Consider the following 21685-nt stretch of genomic DNA (forward strand, 5'->3'; position numbering starts at 1 on the left):
TACCTCATAAAGAGTTTGGCTCTGAGCGTTTGTCCTACGACCGGATGATGAATGGTGTAAAGAATTTTCAGAAAGATTTTCAAAAAGTGTCCATGCATCATCCTCACTCTTCAACATAAAAGCACCCCCACATGAGGCATCTACCATCTGTCTATAAGGCTCAGTTAAGCCATCATAGAAGCACTATACAAGCTGCCACTTGAGAACAGCATGATGTGGACACTTTCGTAAATGGTCATTCATCCTCTCCCAAGTCTCATGAAAAGGTTCTCCCTCTATCTGTGAAAAACCAGTTATGGCTTTTTCGTATATGATTGGTCTTCCATATGGTAAAGTACTTCTTAAGGAACTCGTGTTGCATCTGAGCCTAAGAAGTAATAGAGTTGGTCTCTAAGGAAGTCAACCAATACTTAGCTTTTTCTTTTAAGGAGAACAAAAAGAGGCGCATCTTTAAAGCATCCTCTGTAAAATTCTGCAACCTTATGGTGGGGCAGATTTCAATAAATTCATCTAAATGCTTATAAGGGTCCTCAGTATTAAGTCCATAAAATAATGGAAGCATTTGAATGAATCCGAACTTAATTTCAAAATGAGATGCCATAATGTCCGGCAACTGAAGGCTTGAAATAGGTATGTATGTTGAGGGAACATAGTGGTCCCTCAACAGCACAGGCTTTGGTTCTTCAGCCATTGGTGATTTAGAATGGGCTCTTAGACGTGAGTTCCGTTTGGATCTACTTCGTCTAGAAATCCGCTCTAAGTTTGGGTTGTATGGAAAAATAGGCAATGATAATGAACGATGACCAAACATGCACCAACAAAATTTAATCTATATATACAAGGTACATAAAAGAAATAAAATGAAAAAGGAAGAAAACTAACCAATTCTACAGTGAGGCAGTGTAGCAGCAGCTAAAGTGCTGATGCAGGAAAAGTAGATCGATCGAAATAAAAATAGATCGATCGATTCCCTGCAGAAAGGAAAACGTAACAGAAATGCAGAAAAAATAAATCTAAACAAAATCAAAGTCTAAATATGCACAGGACAGTAAGAAATTAAATGTAGATTCGGTCCAGAGACAGTAGAAAAACAGTGCTGCTCAAAACAAAAATCGATCGATCTAATTTTATGTCGATCGATCGAAAATTTAGGTCACAGAAAATCGATTGATCGAATTTTCTGCAGAAACAGAATTCTATAGAAAACAAACAAAACCAAATTAAAACACCAAAAACACTAAAAACTGTTTTTATACAGAACCAAAAACAACTTATGGACAGAATTTACAATATGTACTAAATCAAACTAAATACAATCCTAAATATCCCATAAACAACAGTTAATCCCCGGCAATGGCGCCAAAAATTGGTACGTGTCTCAACGACATGATATGTGGATTTTACATTTATAAGTTTACCACTCGCAATAGTACGAATCAATTGTACTACAGTAAGGGTGATCGAACCACATACATTATTGGTTGTTTTGCGTAATAGGATACCTAAAGAGCGTATTTAACTTAACTTAAAGGTAAAAATAAAAGTAAAGGTTGTAGACTTGAAGCTACAACAATAAAGTGAATGAATGAAAGCGAAAATTGAAAGCAAACTTAAAAGAAACTTAGGGTATTGATCTTGTCCAATCCTTAACCAATGAGATGCTTAAAGTCTATATGAATCTTCCTAACATGCATGATATGAGCGCGTAATGGGCGTCAACCATTATGACGACCTCGACACGAAAACACTTTCGTTAAGATGTAGTTATAAAGAACCTAGTTTTACATTAATCAACTCCACGTAAAGATTAGTCTATAATTGAAAAACGTTTACACTACGAAAGGTGTGGAGTGATTAATGCTCTCTAGCTTACTACTCTACAACACATCCTAATAAGCATAAACAATACAAGAAAAACCTAATTAGGCCACAATGATAAGGTATCTAGTTTCACACCGGTCGCATCACGTAAAAGTTACACTATAATTGAAAAACGGTTTAAACTACCAAATGTGTGAAACGACTAGTATTCCCTAGCATACCCTATAAGGTGACTCTAATAGGTAAACATAAATCATGTCAAATTAGAACCATTGCAAAAGACATCGTTCTTGTTTCCAAGAACGTTGGTTTTACTCAAGAAATCTAAGAAAACTCATAGACAAGTTTAACTCTTTTTCATGAATAATTAGATTGGAATCTTGAAAACAAAACCTTTTAGCATGGGTTTTGAGATCCTCTAGCCCTGAACAATCATCAAACATCTCAAGAAAATCCTAAGAACCTCAAGAACACTTCATGGTTTTTGGAGAGGATTTTGATCAAACCCTCAGAACTAATTTAGCCATGCATGATTAAACTAATCTAAGCATGAAAATTAATAAAAATAAAAATAAAAATAAAGGAAATAAGATTAAAATGAACTAAAAACAACTATATTAAAATCATAAAATTCAGATTACATAAAGGAAATAAAACCTAAGCTAGAACATGAAGAACAAGGAAGAAAAAGAAAGGAGACAAGCTCTCTGGAACTAAGCCCATAAAACGTGCATTAATGGAATCTAAAAACACAATAAATTAATTGATACACCTGAGCAAATCAGAAATTCCCAAAAAGGTGCATGTTTAAACCTAAATCCCTAATCTCATATATATAGAGATTTAATTTACAAGGAACTCATCAAGGATCAATTCTAGCCGCACAAACAGAGCTGGTCGCCGTCCATTTCTGTCCATTAAACCCAACTTTTGATTTGGATTGCACAAAGATTTGGAAATATCTGGACCTTTTGGAAGATGCGAAGTCGATCAATCGAAAATGTTGTGTTCTGAGAATCTATCGATCGCATCTGGATCGATCGAAGTTGAGTCGACTGAAATTCGATCGATCGAATTATTAGCTGTACAAATAATCGATCGATCAAAATGCCTTGGACAATTTTTCGTCTTTTCAGGATCAGCCTCGAACTCTAGAATTGACCAAATTGCCCTTGATGTATTTTCAGTTCTAATTCAAATGTTTTGAACTAGATTTCAACTAAGACCTGAAAATAAGACATAAAACAAAACTACAACAAAACTTTATATATACAACACAAACTAGGTCTAACAAATGCAAATTAAGGGGTCTTGAATCGAATAATTCAAGACTTATCACGATATCCTTCAGAAACCGCGCCTATCTTATCCTTATCAGGTGTGCGTTCGGACGGCTTGACCGAGTGTCCGAACGGTCTTCACTGAAATCCTTTCCGCGTTCGAATGGAATTCTGGAGTTATCTGAATTACTGTATATCATCCGAATGTGTTGCCGAGTCGTCCGGACGGCTAGCACATAATGAACATCGTCCGGACGTGATGCCAAGTCGTCCGAACAGAATACTAAAACTTCCAAATCAGTGTCGATTTCTGAGAACAGACTTCTTATAGAATACTAATTGATTGAGCGTCCGAACGGTATGGCTTTGACGTCCGGACATCGTCAATGTTTATATGTAGGACACTGCGGGGTGTCGGGACGCCTTTAAAGGCCCGTCCGGACGGTTGCACAGGAACCGGTTCAATTGACTTGATTTTTGCACAGGACTCTTCATGGATAACTTCTAGAAGCTTGTGAACAGTAGATGTCTAAATATATGAAGATTCCAATTTGAAAACTAACTATCCTGTTAAAAGGCAACCATTACAAAAAGTGTTTTTGTTTTAACTAGAATGTAGCCAATAAAAATACTAACATATACATAATTCCAACCAGAGCATGTTAAATATATCAAATGCCAAACCATATGCATAAAATTAAATAAAACAGCAATCACTAGTCATTAAAAACTAAACCACACGTATCATCCTCAGTGAGTAAAAAATATTCACAATAATTCTTCTAGCTTCAGGAAAACGTTCACAGACATAATTACTGCCATATATACATGTACAATACAAGCAAATAGCAAATTAGTATAATTCACTAAAAATACTGTTAGTTTTTGAGTTGGCCGTATTCTGTTGGACAAAATCACTTCTATGTAATGTTGCTACTTTCATAGGGATGCTGCTTTATTCAGAGTCTACACTTCAGTTATGAGCTTCAAGAAGACTCTATGCAAAATTCAAATCAATCAGTTAAGTTCCCTTGCATCTGTCCGAAAGACGTGGTATTCAGTCCGGACGCTCATCAGTCAGCAACATCCATCTGGACGACGAGAACTTTCCGTCCGAACGCCCTTCAGAGTTTAGAAGCTTCGAACAGTTCAAGGTTGCATCCGTCTGGATATAATGGCAAAGCGTCTGAACGCTCTTCAGAGTTCGAGAAGATCCTGTTGTTCAAGTGCATTCATCCGGACGACATGGCAATACCGTCCAGACGCCATTCAGTGTAAGACAAGCATTAGGGTTTCTAACTCAATACACAGTTATGAGAAGAAGGCTGAAACCGTCTAGACGATGTGTGATCCCGTCTGGACGATGTCCTCTATAAGGCAAGACGTGCATACAAAGTTCAACCGTCCGGACGTCAGTCTTCATGGTCAGGACAATCAAGCTTTAAATATGAAAATTGCGTACATCATTCCAACCGTCCGGACATCAGCCTTCAGGGCCTGGACGCTCCAAGCCTTATTATGATAATTACGTACAGCCGAAGTACAACCGTCCGGACGCTAGGGCAACACCATCCGGACGTGGCCTTGTTATGGAAGCTTTCAGTGCTACTTCGGAAAGGCGGTTGCAGTTGACCGTCCAGACACTTGGTCAAGCCGTCTGGACACCCTCGGGTATTTTGATCATAACTTTTTACTTAAAAAATCGGATTGGGACGAAATTGGCGTCATTGGAAAGCTAACAAAAAATACTGTAAATTAAGTATCCAGACAGCCAATAGAAGCGTCCGGACTGAAACATCTTGCGTCCAGACAGCCCTGTGAAAATTCTAGAATTACTTTTCGGACAAGGAAAAAGTTGCCCGTCCGGACGGCCATGGCTCCCGTCCTAACACCCGTGCCCGAGACTCTATTTTTTATCGATTTAGAGCTTCCTAAGCCTATAAATAAGAGGCTCTAGGCATGCATTCAACACAGAATTCCGTGGTGAATTCCTTATAGCTTAGAGAGGGTGTTTAGGGAGATATTAAAGATCTACTAGCTCTCTAGCTTTGCCAGTGTGTGATTTGATTAGCTGTGAAGTCTATCTTAGGGGTTGGCCCTAAGGTAAAGGATTTCATTGAAGACCCGTTCAGGTAGGAGACCTGGTTGAGAGGTGTTCGTGTTTGGCTACATGTTAGAGTGCAAGGTACGACTACTGCATCAGGGGTATGTGAGTGCTACTACTTTGTAACTAGCTTTGTCTTCTGAATAGTGGATATCTTAGGTTTGGCTACCCTGGAGTGGTTTTTCTCTTAACTAAGTTTCCACTTTGTCAACAAAATATTTGTCTCCTTTAATTCCGCATTTAATATTTTGTTGCACACTGTTCACACACACTTGTTAAAATTAGAAGTCCATTTAATTTTCAAATTGGTATCAGAGCAAGTACACTCTGTTTAGGATTTATTTCCTGAGTGTGATCCTCATCTCTTGTGACTTCTATTTTTTGATTACCCCTTTTATCATGGATTTCTCTCAGTTATCTGAAGAAAATCATGATATTGAGCTCTCTGAAGTTTTTGCTAAAATAGATAAAATTGTTTCTCCAAAAGAGCTCAAAAAGGTGAAGCAAGAAAAAGAGTCTTTGATTGTTTAGTTATCTGAATCACATATTTTGATTGACTATTTGAGATCTGAGAATACCATGTTGCTTAATATTATTGACAAGCTTGAGAATAAATTGGCAAAATTCTCTAGTGATAATTTGAAGAGCATGCTTTGTATTCACTCAGATGTTTCTAACAAGCCTGATTTAACTGTTGATGATTTAAGTACTTCTACTTCACATGCTTCTGATTCTGAATTAGATATTAAGCCTGTGATAGAAGATACAACTTGTTTAGATAATTCTTGCTTAATTAATCACGTGATGCCAAAGTCCAAGGAATCAAGAACAAAAGGTAAGTTTGTTCCTACTTGTCATAATTGTGGGAAAATTGGTCATATTAGACCAAATTGTTATTTGTTGAAATCCCACAGGCCTTGGATTAAGCAGGATGTCCTGAGGAGAAGTGAAGTTAAAGATTTTTCCTCATCAAAATATGTCCCTCCGCATAGGAGACATATAAAAGGTAAGGGCAATGTTATTTGTAAGAATGCTAACCATAATTCTGTAGAGAATGTCAAGAAGCATTCAAACAAAAGAAGCTTGCCCACCTGTCATCACTGCTGCATCACTGGTCACATCCGACCCAAATGTCCATAGCACCAGGCTTAGAAGTCAAAGGTTCAAAGGGAGCTTCCAGCAAGAGCTACATTAGGCATTCTACCTTCGACAGCACATTAGGCTCCACGGCATCAGCAGCAGTTTGTTCCTGCCAATCAAAGTGGCAAATCAAAGAAGAACAAATCAAGGCGCTACAAGAGAAAGCCGCAGAAGCCCACTAGCAACCATGGCCATGAAGGGTTGCTGAGCCTGATGCAGGGTATGCTAAGGAGTATGGCCAACATGGACTTGACTCGTAAGTCATCTCCACGGGTTAAGAAGGTATGGGTCAAGAAGGATGAGACCATTCACCCCTTAAGGGGGAGTGGACTGACCTAGTAAAGGTGATCAAAGTCTTCCCATGCCTAGGATTTTGGTTCCTAAATCCTAGTGCATGTCAGGTATGTTTGCATTGCATCGTTTATCATGTCATATCTTAATCATGCTTTGCATTCTGTTTGAGGAACCTTTTATTCTATCGCCATATTTTCTCTTGTGTCTTGAGAAACATCTGCAGATATTCTTTTGGGGATAATAGTTAAAGCACGTCTTGCAGCTGCTTTTCTGTCTTGGTATTTCTAAACCTCTCTCCATGAGGACAGGTTTGGCTTTACCTTACATGCTAGGGAATAGATGTCATTTCCTTTTTCATAAGCATGTCTTTGTTGTTTTTTGTTCTCTGTCTCATTTTTCAACAAAAAAAAAATAAAAAATTTTGGGAAGAAGATGCGGAACTTTATTTCTTTCTTTTGATAGCTTTTCAGATATTGCATGTGTTTTTGCCTGATATCTCAGTTCATGGTGCATTGATTAAATATGTTTCTGTATGATTGAGAGTTTATGCATGATATCTACTAAGTTTTCCTGTTGCATCTTAATGATAGATAGTTACTTTCCTCATGCGATGGAAATGTGCACTATCTAAGACTCCCCTAAGGTACATCTTTTCCATCTCTGACTTTTTACTTCTTGAAATTCTGGATAAGAGAAGAGGTTTTTGATAAGATGGCCAAATTGACCAAATGCTAGTTGAACCTAGAACCTAAAAATTCTGGCATTCTCTCTAGGTTGCAACATCAAAAGAATCAAGTAGTTACTTTTATGAATTCTGGGTGATATATGTATATTTTCTGCTTTTGTGCTAAAATATGCCTTGTCCTTCATGGTACAAGTAAAACAATTGGATGCTGCATCTTAAAGGGAGTGTATCAGATGAGGGTGGCTAGGCCCTAGTACTGAATAAGGTTTGACTTTTGATTAATCTTTCACTGATTTTCTCTCTTGTCTAGAAAATCTGGTTGCTTTTTGTCATATCAGTGAAAGTCATACCTTATGGGGAAAGTCTTCAGACACACACACATGCATTGCATGAGTTGAGTAATCTATTTAAAATTTCTACTGTAAGGAAATTTGTACTTATTGAATACTTAACTCTCATTTATATCTTTGCATATTTTTGCAATGCTATTTGACTGTTTTAACAGTTGATTATACATGCGTATCCTAAAGCTAACTTTAGAGAAAAATATTTTTCTGCAATTTTTTCTCCAATTTCAGATTTTCAGTGTGAAGCATTCGGACGGACCTATTCTTACGTCCAGATGAGAGCAGTCTTGCCATATGCTAACCTAGCAATTGCCATCCGGACGGTTAAGTGACACATCCGGATAGGATCTCTATAGGTTTAAGACTTGCTTCTCTTTCTCTGCCATACACACATCTTTGCATTTTTTTTATTGATTTATCATGGCATGTTGTGTGTTTTTTCTCGTGGATTTCTTCCGAGATTTTGGCATTCTTTGCACATTTCTTCTCATCCCATGATCTTCATTGTGTCTTCCGTTATTCTTTTAAGTCTTTGTGCTTTTAGAATATTGGAATATTTGGAGGGATATTTTCTTGAGATAGTGTGCATGAAAATCCTATTATGTCTGTGTGTTGGGTTGATATTGGTATATCTGGGTCATTTGGATTGCGATCTTTGTTTTTGTAATTCTTGGGCATCCAATTGACAACTGTCATAATACCACTTTCTTTTTGGGACTAACGGGATCTAATATTTCTTTGTGGTGTTATTTTTGGAAATATTTATGTTTAAACTAATTTCAGGAATATGTCATCCAGTAGCTCCCAACACAATATCTGACAGATGGATCCTTTGGAAATCTGACTGTTGAAGTCGGATGTTCAATCTCCAAAGGTCTTGGAATTTGAGATGAGCTTTTTCCCCTAGCTCATACAGAGCCTTCCGTAGCATTCCTTCAGATCTGTATCAGTTAGAGGTTCAGTGGTGAATCTCCTCACTTATCTTGCAGACCAGTTGCTTAGAGGATGTCAATCTGCGGATAATCAGTTTCAGGCTTTGCAAATTCAAGAGATTGAAGGTTTTTCAGTCCATAGTTCCCAGCTTCTTGAGCTAAAAGCCGAAGTAGTACAAATCCATCTTTTTATACGGATTTCTCTCTGTTACTTGATTTCAGTGGATCAATAGGATTTGATACTTAGAGGATTTATGTTCCTCTCTTTTGGGCCACTTGCAGACTCTTCTCTAGTTTCCTATTGATTAGGATTTTAGAACATTTTTCTCTGTAGATATTATTACTCTGTTTACCCTTGTACTTCTGAGACATTGAGGGGGAGTAATTGTTGTGTGGTTTTTCTCATTACTCTATTTTACCCTTTGTCCCTTTGTGACAAAAAGGGGGAGTAATTTTTGATTTGGACCGGGATTGTATTTTTAACCGGTCAAGTGATTTTTGTCCCAGAATGGCCAAAGGGGGAGTTTGTTAGTTTTTGTGTTGGCTGCATTCTGTTGGACAAAATCACTTCTATGTAATGTGAAAATTGAAATTGACTTCAAATTAAAGTGTGTGTGTGCACAAGTGTCAACAAAAATTAAGCACAACGGAAAATAAATGACACACATATTTTTGTTGATGAAGTGGAAACTCAATTAAGAGAAAAAACCACTCCGGGGCAGCCAAACCCAGGAATTCCACTATTCAGAAGACAAAGCTAGATGCAAGACAGTAACACTCACATATACTCGATGCAATGGTCGTATCTTGATCTCTGACGTGTAACCCAACACGAACGCTTCCCAACCAGGTTCTCCTACCTGAAGGGGTCTTCTATGGAACTCCTTACCTTAGAGTCGACCTCTAAGATAGACTTCAGTTGTAGCACAGCAACAGCACACTTGAAAAGGGCTTCGGAGGAAATATCACGTCTCTGAGCAGTTGTAGAATTCAATACCGAATTCTTGCAATTCTCAATGCCTAGGGGCCTCTATTTATAAACTGGGGGCTCAAATGAGCGTCAGACAAAATATACCTGGGCGCCGTCTGGACGGTGGACATGGGCCGTCCGGACAGACAACTGTGAGACAAGATTTTCTGAAAATTTCGCGAGGAAATCTTTCCTGTTTGAAAGCCTCGTCTGGACGGGATGGCACATCGTCCGGACGGTCACACATCCGCTGCAAGTAATTTCCTTATAAGGCTTAGCGCGTCCGGACCAAGGGGGATGAGCGTCCGGATTGCTATTCTTCAACACACAATTTCCATATCTGCAATGCGAGCATCCGGACCATGATAGGCAGTCGTCCGGATGGTTGAAGTCGAATCGGCAATTTCCTTCTTTGATGAACGCGCGTCTGGACCAGAGTTGTCAGACGTCCGGACGGTGATATTTGAATTGAGATTCTTGCCTTAAGGAGACGTGCGTCCGAACAGGATACCACATCATCCGGACGGTTGATTGATCTTCCCTTTGTTGGAACTTGGAAAGAAATCAAAAATTAATCGAGTACGGAGAGGCGTTCGGACGTGCTGCTGAAACGTTCGGACGGATGCAAGCTAGATAGAACCTTTTTGATACTGTATAGCATCCGGACAGAATGATCACGTCGTCCGGACGGATGATGCTGATTTGTCTTGGCGGTCCGAACGGTAGATACGTCATCCGGACGGATGGCACAATGGACAGATGGGTGTCCAGACGGGATGGCTTGATCGTCCGGACGGCTGACAGGGAACTTGAATTCTTCTGACTTGCAGACTCTGAATAGTGGAATCCCTGTTTACAGCATCTTTACACTTAAGTGATTTTGTCCAAACACAGAATGAGGCCAAAATACTAACATAATGTTGCTGCTTTCACAGGGATGCTGCTTTATTTAGAGTCTACACTTCAGTTATGAGCTTCAAGAAGACTTTGTGCAAAATTCAAATCAATCAGTTCAGTTCCGTTACATCCGTCCGGATGACGTGGTATTCCGTCCGGACGCTCATCAGTCAGCAACATCCGTCCGAACAATGAGAACTTTTCGTCTGGACGCCCGTCAGTATCTAGAAGCTTCGAACAGTTCAATGTCGCATCCGTCTGGACGACGTGGTATTCCGTCCAAACGCTCATCAGTCAGCAACATCCATCCGGACGACGAGAACTTTCCGTCCGAACGCCCATCAATGTCTAGAAGCTTCGAACAATTCAAGGTTGCATCCATCTTGACATAATGGCAAAGCGTTCGGACGCTCTTCAGAGTTCGAGAAGATCCCAGTGTTCAAGTGCATCCGTCTGGACGACGTGGCAATACCGTCTGAACAACATTCAGTGTTTGACAAGCATTATGGTTTCTGACTCAAGACACAGTTATTGGAAGACGGTTGAAACCGTTCGGATGATGTATGATCCCGTCCGGACGATGTCCTCTATAAGGCAAGACGTGCATACAAAGTTCAACCATCCGGACGTCAGTCTTCATGGTCCGGATGATCAAGCTTCAAATATGGAAATTGCGTGCACCTGTCCAACCTTCCGGACATCAACCTTCAGGGTCCGGACGCTCCAAGCCTTATTATGGTAATTACGTATAGTCAAAGTGCAACCGTCTAGATGCTAGGGCAACACCGTCCAGACGCAGCCTTGTTATGGAAGGTTTCAGTGCTACTTCGAAAAGGCGGTTGCAGTTGACTGTCCGAACGCTCGGTCATGCCGTCCAGACACCCTCGGGTATTTTGATCATAACTTTTTACTCAGATATTGGATTGGGCCAAAATTGGCATCGTTGGAAAGATAACAAAAAATGATGAAAATTGAGTATCTGGACGGCCAATAGAAGTGTCCGGACAGCCCCCATATGGATGGAAACATCTTGCATCTGGACGGCCCTGCGAAAATTCTAGAATTACTTTTCGGACAAGGAAAAAGTTGCCCGTCCGGATGTGCGTGCCAGAGACTCTGTTTTTGACGCAATTTAGAGCTTCCTAAGCCTATAAATAAGAGGCTCTAGGCAAGCATTCAACACAGAATTTCGTGGTGAATTCCTTATAGCTTCGAGAGGGTGTTTAGGGAGATATTGAAGATCTGCTAGCTCTCTAGCTTTGCTAGTGTATGATTTGATCAGCTGTGAAGTCTATCTTATGGGTTGGTCCTAAGGTAAAGGATTCCATTGAATACCCGTTCAGGTAGAAGGCCTGGTTGGGAGGCGTTCGTGTTAGGCTACACGTTAGAGTGCAAGGTACAACCACTGCATCAGAAGTATGTGAGTGCTACTACTTTGTAGCTAGCTTTTTCTTCTGAATAGTGGATATCCTGGGTTTGGCTGTCCCAGAGTGGTTTTTCTCTTAACTGAGTTTCCACTTTGTCAACAAAATATTTGTCTCCTTTAATTTCCCATTTAATATTTTGTTACACACTGTTCACACACACTTGTTAAAATTAGAAGTCCAATATTTTTCAAATACATTTTAATCCTATCTTCATTTCTGACTTTTAAACCTTAATATAATTTCCTAATTATCTCCACATTTACAATTTATCAAATTATATTTTATTACTAATCTTTTTATGCAGACTTTATTACGGCATTTATCAAAGCCTTTAAATACTTATTTATCAAAATAGATCTCGTAATACCAATTTTATAAAAATAGGTATAATAGTTAAATCTCACAATTTTTATAATAAAGTTTCGCAACCCAAAATAATAGAACCTTTTATTAAAATAATATTAAGGCAGGTACTGTTTCAGTTATTTCGACTGAAACAGTGAGATACCAAAATATATTTAAGTCTATATTTGACTTATTTTTATATCAAATAAACTTAATAAATACGTTAATATAATTAACGAGTCTTATAATTTAAACATAAGTGAAATAAAATAACTTCGTGCTTATTTCTTATTTTTAACCTTATAAAAATTGAGCAAAGTAATGGCATTAATATAATAAATGCCTAGAATACTTAAAGTATTTAGGCAACGTAACAACGTTTTTGTAGAATAATGTATTTACACTCGGGCATCATAATGACGTATTTTTATATTTTCAATACTCCGCTTGAAATACCCTTTTTAAAACACATCTTAAAAACGTTAGAGTACTTAACAAATAACTCATAACATCACAATATTAAAACAAAACTTTAATTAAAAACCAAATATCTTTCTTTCCTTTTCTTTTCTTCTTCTCTTCTTTTTCTTATTCTTCTGCAGGTGAAGCTGAAAGAGAGAAGAGAGAGGGAGAGAAAGAGAGTTTGAGAGAGATTACCTACGGGAGAGAAAGAGCTTCTCTAATCTTCCTTCTTCTACCTATCTTGTTGCTGGACAAACCAAGAGAGAGAGAGAGAGAGAGAGAGAGAGAGAGAGAGAGAGAGAATTTGAGAGAGATTGAGAGAGAAATTGAGAGAAATTGAGAGAGTTGAGATGTGTGATCAAAGGAGGGGTTGGGTTCCTTATATAGTGAAATGGACGGCCCAGATCACTCCAAAATGATCGTATCCAACGGCTGACGAAGATTCGGGAAGATTTGGTATTAAAAATCGAATCCTAGATGATTCAGTGCATGAATCTATTTTTGTAGAAAGTCGATCGATCGATTTCTAAGTCGATCGATCTACTTGAACAGTAGGTCGATTGATCTACTTTTTACACTATAAAATAATCGATCAATCTATTATACTTGGCCAAATTTTCATCTGTTACAGCACCTATATAACTAAATCGCTCAATTGATTATAATAATCAATCGATCAATTTCAGCTTCTAATAAAGGTTCGATTCCTTAATCGTACGTTCGATTTTAAGACATTAAACAATCGCTCGATCGATTTAGACTTAGTTTAATTCTAATCCATTTTAACTCTTATACACTTATACATTTATTTCTAATAAATATTTAATCTTTTAAACATTTATACCTATCTTAATAAATGTTTTTTCCACAGATATTCATATGTATGTTATTCTTATTATTATGCCTTAAATTATATTTTAAGATATTTTACTCAATATCTTAAAATACGGGGTATTAAACTTATGGGTCTATTTATAGAGACTATAAGAGGCCTAAAAGCTTTAGAAATCCAAGAAAAATTGGAACTTAGTCTCTTAGTCAAAGCAAGAGATTGAAACTTTAATCCAAGTAGGAAAAGGATTCTAAATTCGTCCAAATTTGCGGTCTTTTATTGCAGTGCAATTTTGGCATAGTAAACGTCCGAATTAGGAAAGAGCTGTTTTTGATATGTTGCATTTTTTATTAGATTTCCAACGCCACTAATTTCATTGCAATAAGATATCTAAGCAGAAAGTTATGATCAAAACACTGAGATGTGTGCAGAATCCAAATTTGAATCCAAACCGATTTTGACTCTTATTGGAGAAATTCCAATTTAATCAATTCCTTGAATTGAGTAAACTTAACCACATCATATAAGTATTCTATTATGATTGGTTAAGCTTACCAACATCTTCTAGGTTCCCAAAGTGTGCTTTAAGCCCAAAATCAATGGAATTAATTGCATATTTATTTAAAACTTGAAAACAATAAAATAACACAAAATCAAACAAATAACAATGCTAAGGAATTAATATATGAAAGTTAAGGGGCTTGAATGTGCAGCATTCGACGCTTATCAAATACATATTTAGGAATTTTAGGGTTTTCTGAGTAAATTAGCAATGTGGTTTTTGAGCGATTCAAAATGCAACCTAGTTTGTTTATTGGTTAGAATACTAAATAATATAATGTATTGTGTTTTTAGCGGCACTTTACGGTTGAGCTTAGAGTCATTTGGAAATTGGGTGTACAAGCGATCTGAGGTGAGTATTCTACTCACTAAGAAAATATATATTTTATATGTAATAGATTGATAAAAATATATATTGTTTATGAAACTGAACCGACCATATGATGAAATATATGTTTTGGATAATTTGATTAGTTTCGATTATGTTCAATTATATCAATGATGTTTAAGAATTGATGCATGAGTGAAAAGTGTTGAATTGTTTTAAAGTGTTTGAGTGAATCTAAATTATGCAAATTGTTTGATAAAATGTCATGTTGAAACTGTTTATGTTTTATGAAGAAACTATGTTTTGAATGATTTCAAAGTGTTTGTTGAAATGTTGGATTGGTTAGTTTTAAGAGAACATGGTTTAGTAACAACATGATTTTATAGCATGATACAGTAGTGAAACATATACTGCTCAAGCACAGAGCATAGAGCATATAGTATAGACAACAATAGTACAACAGTAATAGAACGCAGTAAAACACAGTTAAACAGTAGTTATCAGCATCGTGGGGGACCTAAGCCCCAGTAAACCCAATTTCATGCATATCATATATAGCATTGTTTTATGAGTGATGTTTTTATGTTATGAGTAGTTCTCACTAGACGTGTTGGTATGCATAAGTATATTTCTATCGGATGGTTGCATGTGTTTAAGAATCATTGAACTTGAAAGTACATGGATTCATGACTGCCCAGGTGCGAGTAATGGCATGTCTATGAGTAAGAAGGTTGACTGTTATTATTCTTTAGGAAAGACATGTTAGCATAATTGAGTTTAACTTTAGTGCTCACATGATCTACTGACGTTCAAGGCATGAAACTGAATTACGATTAGAGATGGTGTTGCGAGTATTGTGTTGAAAGATGATATCCTAGTATGGAAGAGTAAGATGCCATGTTTTTTTGCTTAAGACTTATGTGTAGACGTGATATCTGTAATTGAGTGATCGTGTGCACATATGTCTAAGCCACCATTCAAAACTATTATTATAGAGGGGTCTATATGTAGTGGCTTCCAATGAGGGATGACTGGAACTTTTACATATGTTCACAGCTATATAGTATGTTTTAAATATTTTTTGGATAGTCAGTGTTTACTATATTAGTCATTGGTAAATTGTGGCTGAGATAGTGCTCGCATGACTAAAAAATAAAAGAATGGTTGGTTCTTTGTGAAAACTCAGTTAGTTTAATATCACTGAGGTCTTAGTATGTTTTATACTGAGACAGTGGACTCATTCTTTCACCTATGCGGAAGTAGATACCACCACAACCGTGTAGATGATATTCCTATGATTGTAGGTACTCCTGATACAAATGATGATCCGGTAATGTTCTATTTGGGTTACTACGATTAAAGCCCGTAGCGACAGTCGTAGTGGGATGGACTATGGTGTCCTTATTTTGAGTACTTTTGTATATGGCTTGTGACACATGTGTCACGTATTATTTTGTATAAACCATTATTTTGTAATAGTTATATGTAGTTAAGCCTTAAACAGATAGACTTGTGTTATGGCTCACTTTTGTATAGATAACAGGTTTATTTATAGTTATGCTTTTCTGCTATGTTTAATGGTATCATGATGTATTCCGTTGTTGACGTAACTATATATGTCAGGGGCATGTTATGAGGCACGTGCCATATATTGGTTGAGCGACGCGTAGTCGTGCCACTGTGATGGCTCGTTTTACGTTTGTATATAAAAAAAAAAGGTCATCACTCTAGTGATCGTAGTCGTGGTTGGTGTGGATAGGTTAGGAATAAGGAAGTCTCCTACCATAAACGTAGTGTACAAGACATGATTTATCAAAGTTATTTATCTGTTTGTTTATTTGGGGCAATTAGGGTCTTTCTCTTCTCTATTTCTTATTTTCTCTCTTCTTGAATTTCCTTTTCAATCTTCAATTTTTAGTTTCTCCTGCTATCATACGCTATCAGAACGATCTTAGTTTTGCCTGGCGTCATCGATGCTAGAGCAATGGTGGAACTAAGATCAGTGTTGTTTGGAGAATACTTTTCGGTGCTAGAGGAATACTTACCAGTGTTGGAGCAAGAGTGGAACTAATATCACTGCTGTTTGGAGAATACTTATCAGTGGTGGAGGACATGGGTTGTTCTTTGATAGCAGAGTTTGGCGAAGGATGGAGCAATGGTGTTTGGTGCATACTTACTAGTGCTGGAGCAGTGGTGGAACTAAGACCACTGTTGTTTGGAGAATACTTACCGGTGTTGGAGTAGTGGTGGAGGATGGGGGTTGTTCAATAATTGAGTTTGGTAGAGGAAGGAGCGGTGGTGTTTGGTGCTCAGCGGAGGAGAGTGTGTCTCGAATGGGAGAATAAGGACCACTTGTTATGAGTTTCTAAACAACTGTGCATTATATATGTGGTCAAATTAAATTGTGGGGAGAATACTTATCGATGTTGGAGCTGTGGTGGATGACAAGGGTTGTTGTTCAGCAATGGAGTTCGGTGGAGGAAGGAGTAGTGTTGTTTGGCGCCCGATGGAGGAGAGGGACAACTCGTGTGTCTTGAATGGGAGAGTAAGGATTTGTTCAATGAGTTAATAAAATAGCTATAAATATGACATTTTCATTTTTCTCATGTTTGCTGTTCCAAGCTTATGTGTCATTCTCTTATTGGAGAGTCAGGTCTCACACTGTGAAGCAAAGGTCTCTAAAAAAGTTATTCTCTTTGATTATACATTTCTTGTATTCTAACACTTTTCCTCACATGTGTGTTTAAACCCCGTTAATAAATGAGGCCTAACAAGTGTGGGTTTTAACGTAGTATCAGAGTAAATGTTATGAGTTTGCACATTATCTCCATCATTCACCTTCCATTTTAATTAAATATTCCACATCTAGCTGTGTACATGGTCCCATATTATTTAAATTTTTTAAAATATGTGCCAACATTATCATCATGTACACCGTTAGATATATCAACTTTAAATCCTGACAATGAAATTAATACTATCTATTTAATTTGAAATGAAGAAGATCATGTTCACACTTATTAAATGGGAGTTTGAACTTACAGATGAGGGAGAGTGTTAGAATATTACTTAAATGATTAATTCACTACTTTCTATAAACTTAAACTTTTAGAATATATAAGTGACGATTTAACATAGTATATATATATATATCATAGCCGAGATCTTAAGTTTGAACCTTGAACAGTCCACATATACGTTGTCTGGTCTCACACGCCACGAAGAATATTAAAGTATTAATTAAATAACTAAGAATAATCTACGTGTCGTTGTCTGATCCTACACTTAAAAAGAAAATGCTAGAATAAGTGATCGATTATTTAACAATACCTTCGTCAAAATAAAAAAAATAAAAAAATAAAAAAAACCCATGTGGTGTACGTACGTAATTAAACAAGACGTATATATGATAACGAAATGACTTGATACGATTCACCGAATCAAACATAAAATCAAGTCAAGTTAATAAATTAATTGGGTTGGGTGCATCTGTTTTTTCTCTCTAAAGTTGACATTCCTCCTTACACCCCCTCCTCTCTTTCCCCCTAACTGTAATGTTGAAGATTCTCTTGTATCTGGTTCTCGTTTTGCTGTCAGAGAGGAGTGGCACATTACAAAGATGCACCATATGTCAAAGAGTGATTATGATATATATATATATATATATATATATATATATATGATAAATGATGGGTTCACAAAATAATAATAATAATAATAATAAAAAGTTATATATGACTAATATGTTGAAGACCCGGATTCTTTGAATTTTTTTTTTTTGTCTGAATTTCAGGAAATGTGGCTGTCTATATAGACACTTCAGGACTCAGAATTAAGTCTTCTTTTCTATTTTCTGTCTGATTTTTTTTTCTATCTTAGGGAATTGAAAATTTTGGATAGGAAATTCTAAGATATCCCAATCCCATATATATTGAATGCATGCATGTATGTTGCATTTACATGTTGGCCATGCATGCCATGTATCATGGATTGCTACTTTGCTAGTGGCTAGCAATATTCGTAGACAAGCACGTGGTGAGGGCGTGGCAGATTCTCAAACTTTAATTACAAGGATTCTCGCATATCGAAGATCGATCATGTAGAACAAAGAAGAAGATGCACGGATTTGGATGGCTAAAGAGCCACGAAAAACTTTCAATATTCTACTTTTTGTTTTCTCCTTTCTTTAAGGACCCAAAGACCAAACAATATCAAGAACAAAGATTACATTTAAAAGTAAAAAATAAAATAACAAAGATTACTTGGCTAGTAGTAGTAGAGGCATTTGAATGTCTATTAATTTCCTCCTCCTGAGAAATGGTATTACATTCTTAACAATGTCTCTCCTGTTGACTGCCAATTTGCTCATGATCTTCTTATCCTGTTAAGTTATATTCATATACCATGAATTTGATGCGGGGACCAATGCACAGAAAGTGGCAATGATTTGGATAAACTCTATCTTTCTCCACATCAGCTGAATGATTCTACCAAAACTTTCAAGGTTCCAGCAATTAAATACAAAATTTAACCAAAGAAAAAAAGGTAGACCATGCAAGGTCATGAAAATTAATTACGAACTACAAAACTTCGGTTGTGATGCCATTAAATGAATGAGATCGATTCAGATGTATACCTAACCATTTTTAGTTATTCACAATATTCCCTAATTATTAACTGTTATGAACGATTTAAATTCCCTTTCATTATGGAGGATAAAAAATTCTTCTTGTCACCCTTCTTGCTCCATTTATTAATAATTCCATAAATGATGCTACCAGCCAGGGCCGAAAGCGTTTCTGTAATAGTTTTAGATCCTTTTATTCCAAAACTTTTCGATGGCATGAACAGACATTCCAGAAGATTTGGATTATCGTTAGCACATAAGGTCACCATCAAGCAAATCATAGTTGGCATTTCCTCTTATCCAAACAAATATCTCAAGGAATTACTTTCTTCTTTTAAGTTGGTTTAAACAATGCAATCCAATACCCTCAACAGCCTTTATAAATAAGGGCTGATGCAAGCTAAGCCTCAGTACACAAACAAGCTAGCTTCCATTTTCTTTGCAGAAACAAGCTTATTGAAATGGAGAGGGTGAATCATTTGGCATCAAAGAAGGCTGCTGTGATATTCACCAAGAGCTCATGTTACATGTGCCACAGCATCAAACAACTCTTTTATGAACTTGGTGCAAGCCCTGAAATTCATGAGCTTGACCAAGAAGCCAACGGGAGGGAAATGGAGAGTGCTCTACGGGGGCTACGTAATCCCTCAGTCCCAGCTGTGTTCATAGGAGGGAAGTATGTGGGCTCAGCAAAAGATATCATCTCCCTCCATGTTGACGGGTCTCTCAAACAAATGCTGATAGATGCCAAGGCCATCTGGTTCTAATACTATATATGTTACTTAATGCTGTGGAAATATTATGAAGGCTAGCTCTAATACCATGCTGAACACATGCAATGGTGCATTAAGAGCTTCTTTTTTCTTTTTTCTTTTTAAGTTTACTGTCTAACTGTATGGCCGGAAGAAGTTACACTGTATAGAAGAAGTAGCTTTCAGAGTTTTGTTCTTCAAAACTCTGACAGTCGTTTTCAATTTTGTGGATGAAAAAAAAAACAAGTTTACTTGTGGATCTAGTGCATTCAGTTTAAAGTTTCTGGGATTACTTCGTATCTACCAAAACATAGACAAGATATGCATCGATCATTAAATTCCCAGATGATCAATGTCATGATCGGACAACATTCCACAGAAATCTCATTGGAGAATAATGATCAGGCAAAACTGCAAAGGAATAAAGATGATACATTGCATTGCTTTTTGATGAGAAATAGACATGTTTGTCAATGGAGAATAATCAGCAGGCTAATTAAACTGCAATAGAACAAAGATGCTACGTTGCATTGCTTTTCGATGAGTAATTTGCAACCAAAAAATACTTATCCACTTACTAGAAGTGATCCCTAGCCTCTATAATGAAAAGACAGTAGCATTCATTAGTCATCGAAACTGCCCTTAGTTTGATGCGTTCCAACATTGATTGTTTATTCACACACACACACACACAATATACATATGTTGTATATTGTTAAGGAAGGAAACCTTCAATCAAGGGATCCCCGCACATCACGCATACGCTGATCAGGAAAATAGACAAACACAGATATACCGGGCGTGAGAAGCTGATCCTTGCCATGTACAGCATCAATCAACTTCAATATATATAAAGGCTGATTTGGTTGGATTTATAACACGATCAAGACATGTACAAAATTCATTCACTAAATACGATTTCCTTTTCACCTTATTAGTTTCTAACATGGTATCACAGCATAGAAATGATCTCTGAAGGTCCATTTCTCTGTTTCAATATGTACTAATATGTTCAATCTGTTGCAAACAAAGCATTTCTCTTTTTACAGTGTTGTGTTGCCTTCATTGAACCATTGTAACGCCTCGCCTGGACAATTACATTATCCATGTGACGTTACTACTATGACATTAAATTCGCAGTAGAAAAGAAATTAAAGCTAGAAAATTTTCTTTTTCTGTAAACTAAAAACATCATTTACATAACTCACCTGGGCACTAAACATAAGCATATATCACATATGTGCATAAATACATAATTACATCATATGTTCAACTTACAATTTAAGTAAGCATCATAATCCATCTAATAATTAACTACAGAAGTCACACTTACACATCGGGATGTACCTCTAGCTAAGCCATCCTCATGTAACGAAATATTCTTGAAGCTCTCGCCTATTGATCTCTGTAAAAGAACGTTTTACAGGCGGAACTGAGTCCACGAATTAGTAAGTAAAAGCCTGAGCTAGTATGTAATGTGAGCCTTCTCTTGTTTCTGATATAATTTCTCTCTCTTTTATTGTACTGAAAACATTAAAACGCTAAACCTCGTCTTCCAAAATCAAGGTGCGCGCAAACTAATTTAAGTACCATTTTCGTTTGAAAACTCAATAGGTAATTTGCTTCTAATGAAAACACCAGTGAAAATTGATCATTTCCTTCAAATGCAACGAGAGAGAATTTTATGCTTGTTGAAATACTAAGTTGGAAACTTATACTAATTCAAATACTAGATTTTCTATGTTCATACATAAAATGGCTGAAAACTAACTGAAAACACTTACTAATCAAATCTTCTGCTGAAAAAAAAAACCAACAGTAAATGCTTCAATGTAAAGAACTTTCATGTATGAAAAACACTAGAAATATTAAAACTAAACT

At 36.9% G+C, this 21685-nt stretch overlaps 1 protein-coding gene and 1 non-coding gene across 2 annotated transcripts; both read left to right on the plus strand.

Moving 5' to 3' along the window:
- The first annotated feature begins 205 nt into the window (after positions 1-205).
- Positions 206-312, plus strand: LOC133853080 (small nucleolar RNA R71). The gene has a single exon (XR_009896204.1). It is a non-coding gene; the product is annotated as a small nucleolar RNA R71 (small nucleolar RNA).
- A 19130-nt stretch (positions 313-19442) lies between these two features.
- Positions 19443-20067, plus strand: LOC133852146 (glutaredoxin-C11-like). The gene has a single exon (XM_062288828.1). It carries the CDS (start codon positions 19514-19516, stop codon positions 19817-19819), a length of 306 nt encoding a protein of 101 aa, XP_062144812.1. The 5' UTR covers positions 19443-19513; the 3' UTR covers positions 19820-20067.
- Positions 20068-21685: the final 1618 nt, after the last annotated feature.

This window comes from Alnus glutinosa, chromosome 12 (assembly GCF_958979055.1).
Source record: "Alnus glutinosa chromosome 12, dhAlnGlut1.1, whole genome shotgun sequence".
Classification (NCBI taxonomy): domain Eukaryota; kingdom Viridiplantae; phylum Streptophyta; class Magnoliopsida; order Fagales; family Betulaceae; genus Alnus; species Alnus glutinosa.

Excerpts from the sequence above, each read along its gene's own strand:
- LOC133852146 (XM_062288828.1), top strand. The coding sequence starts at position 19,514 with ATGGAGAGGGTGAATCATTTGGCATCAAAGAAGGCTGCTGTGATATTC.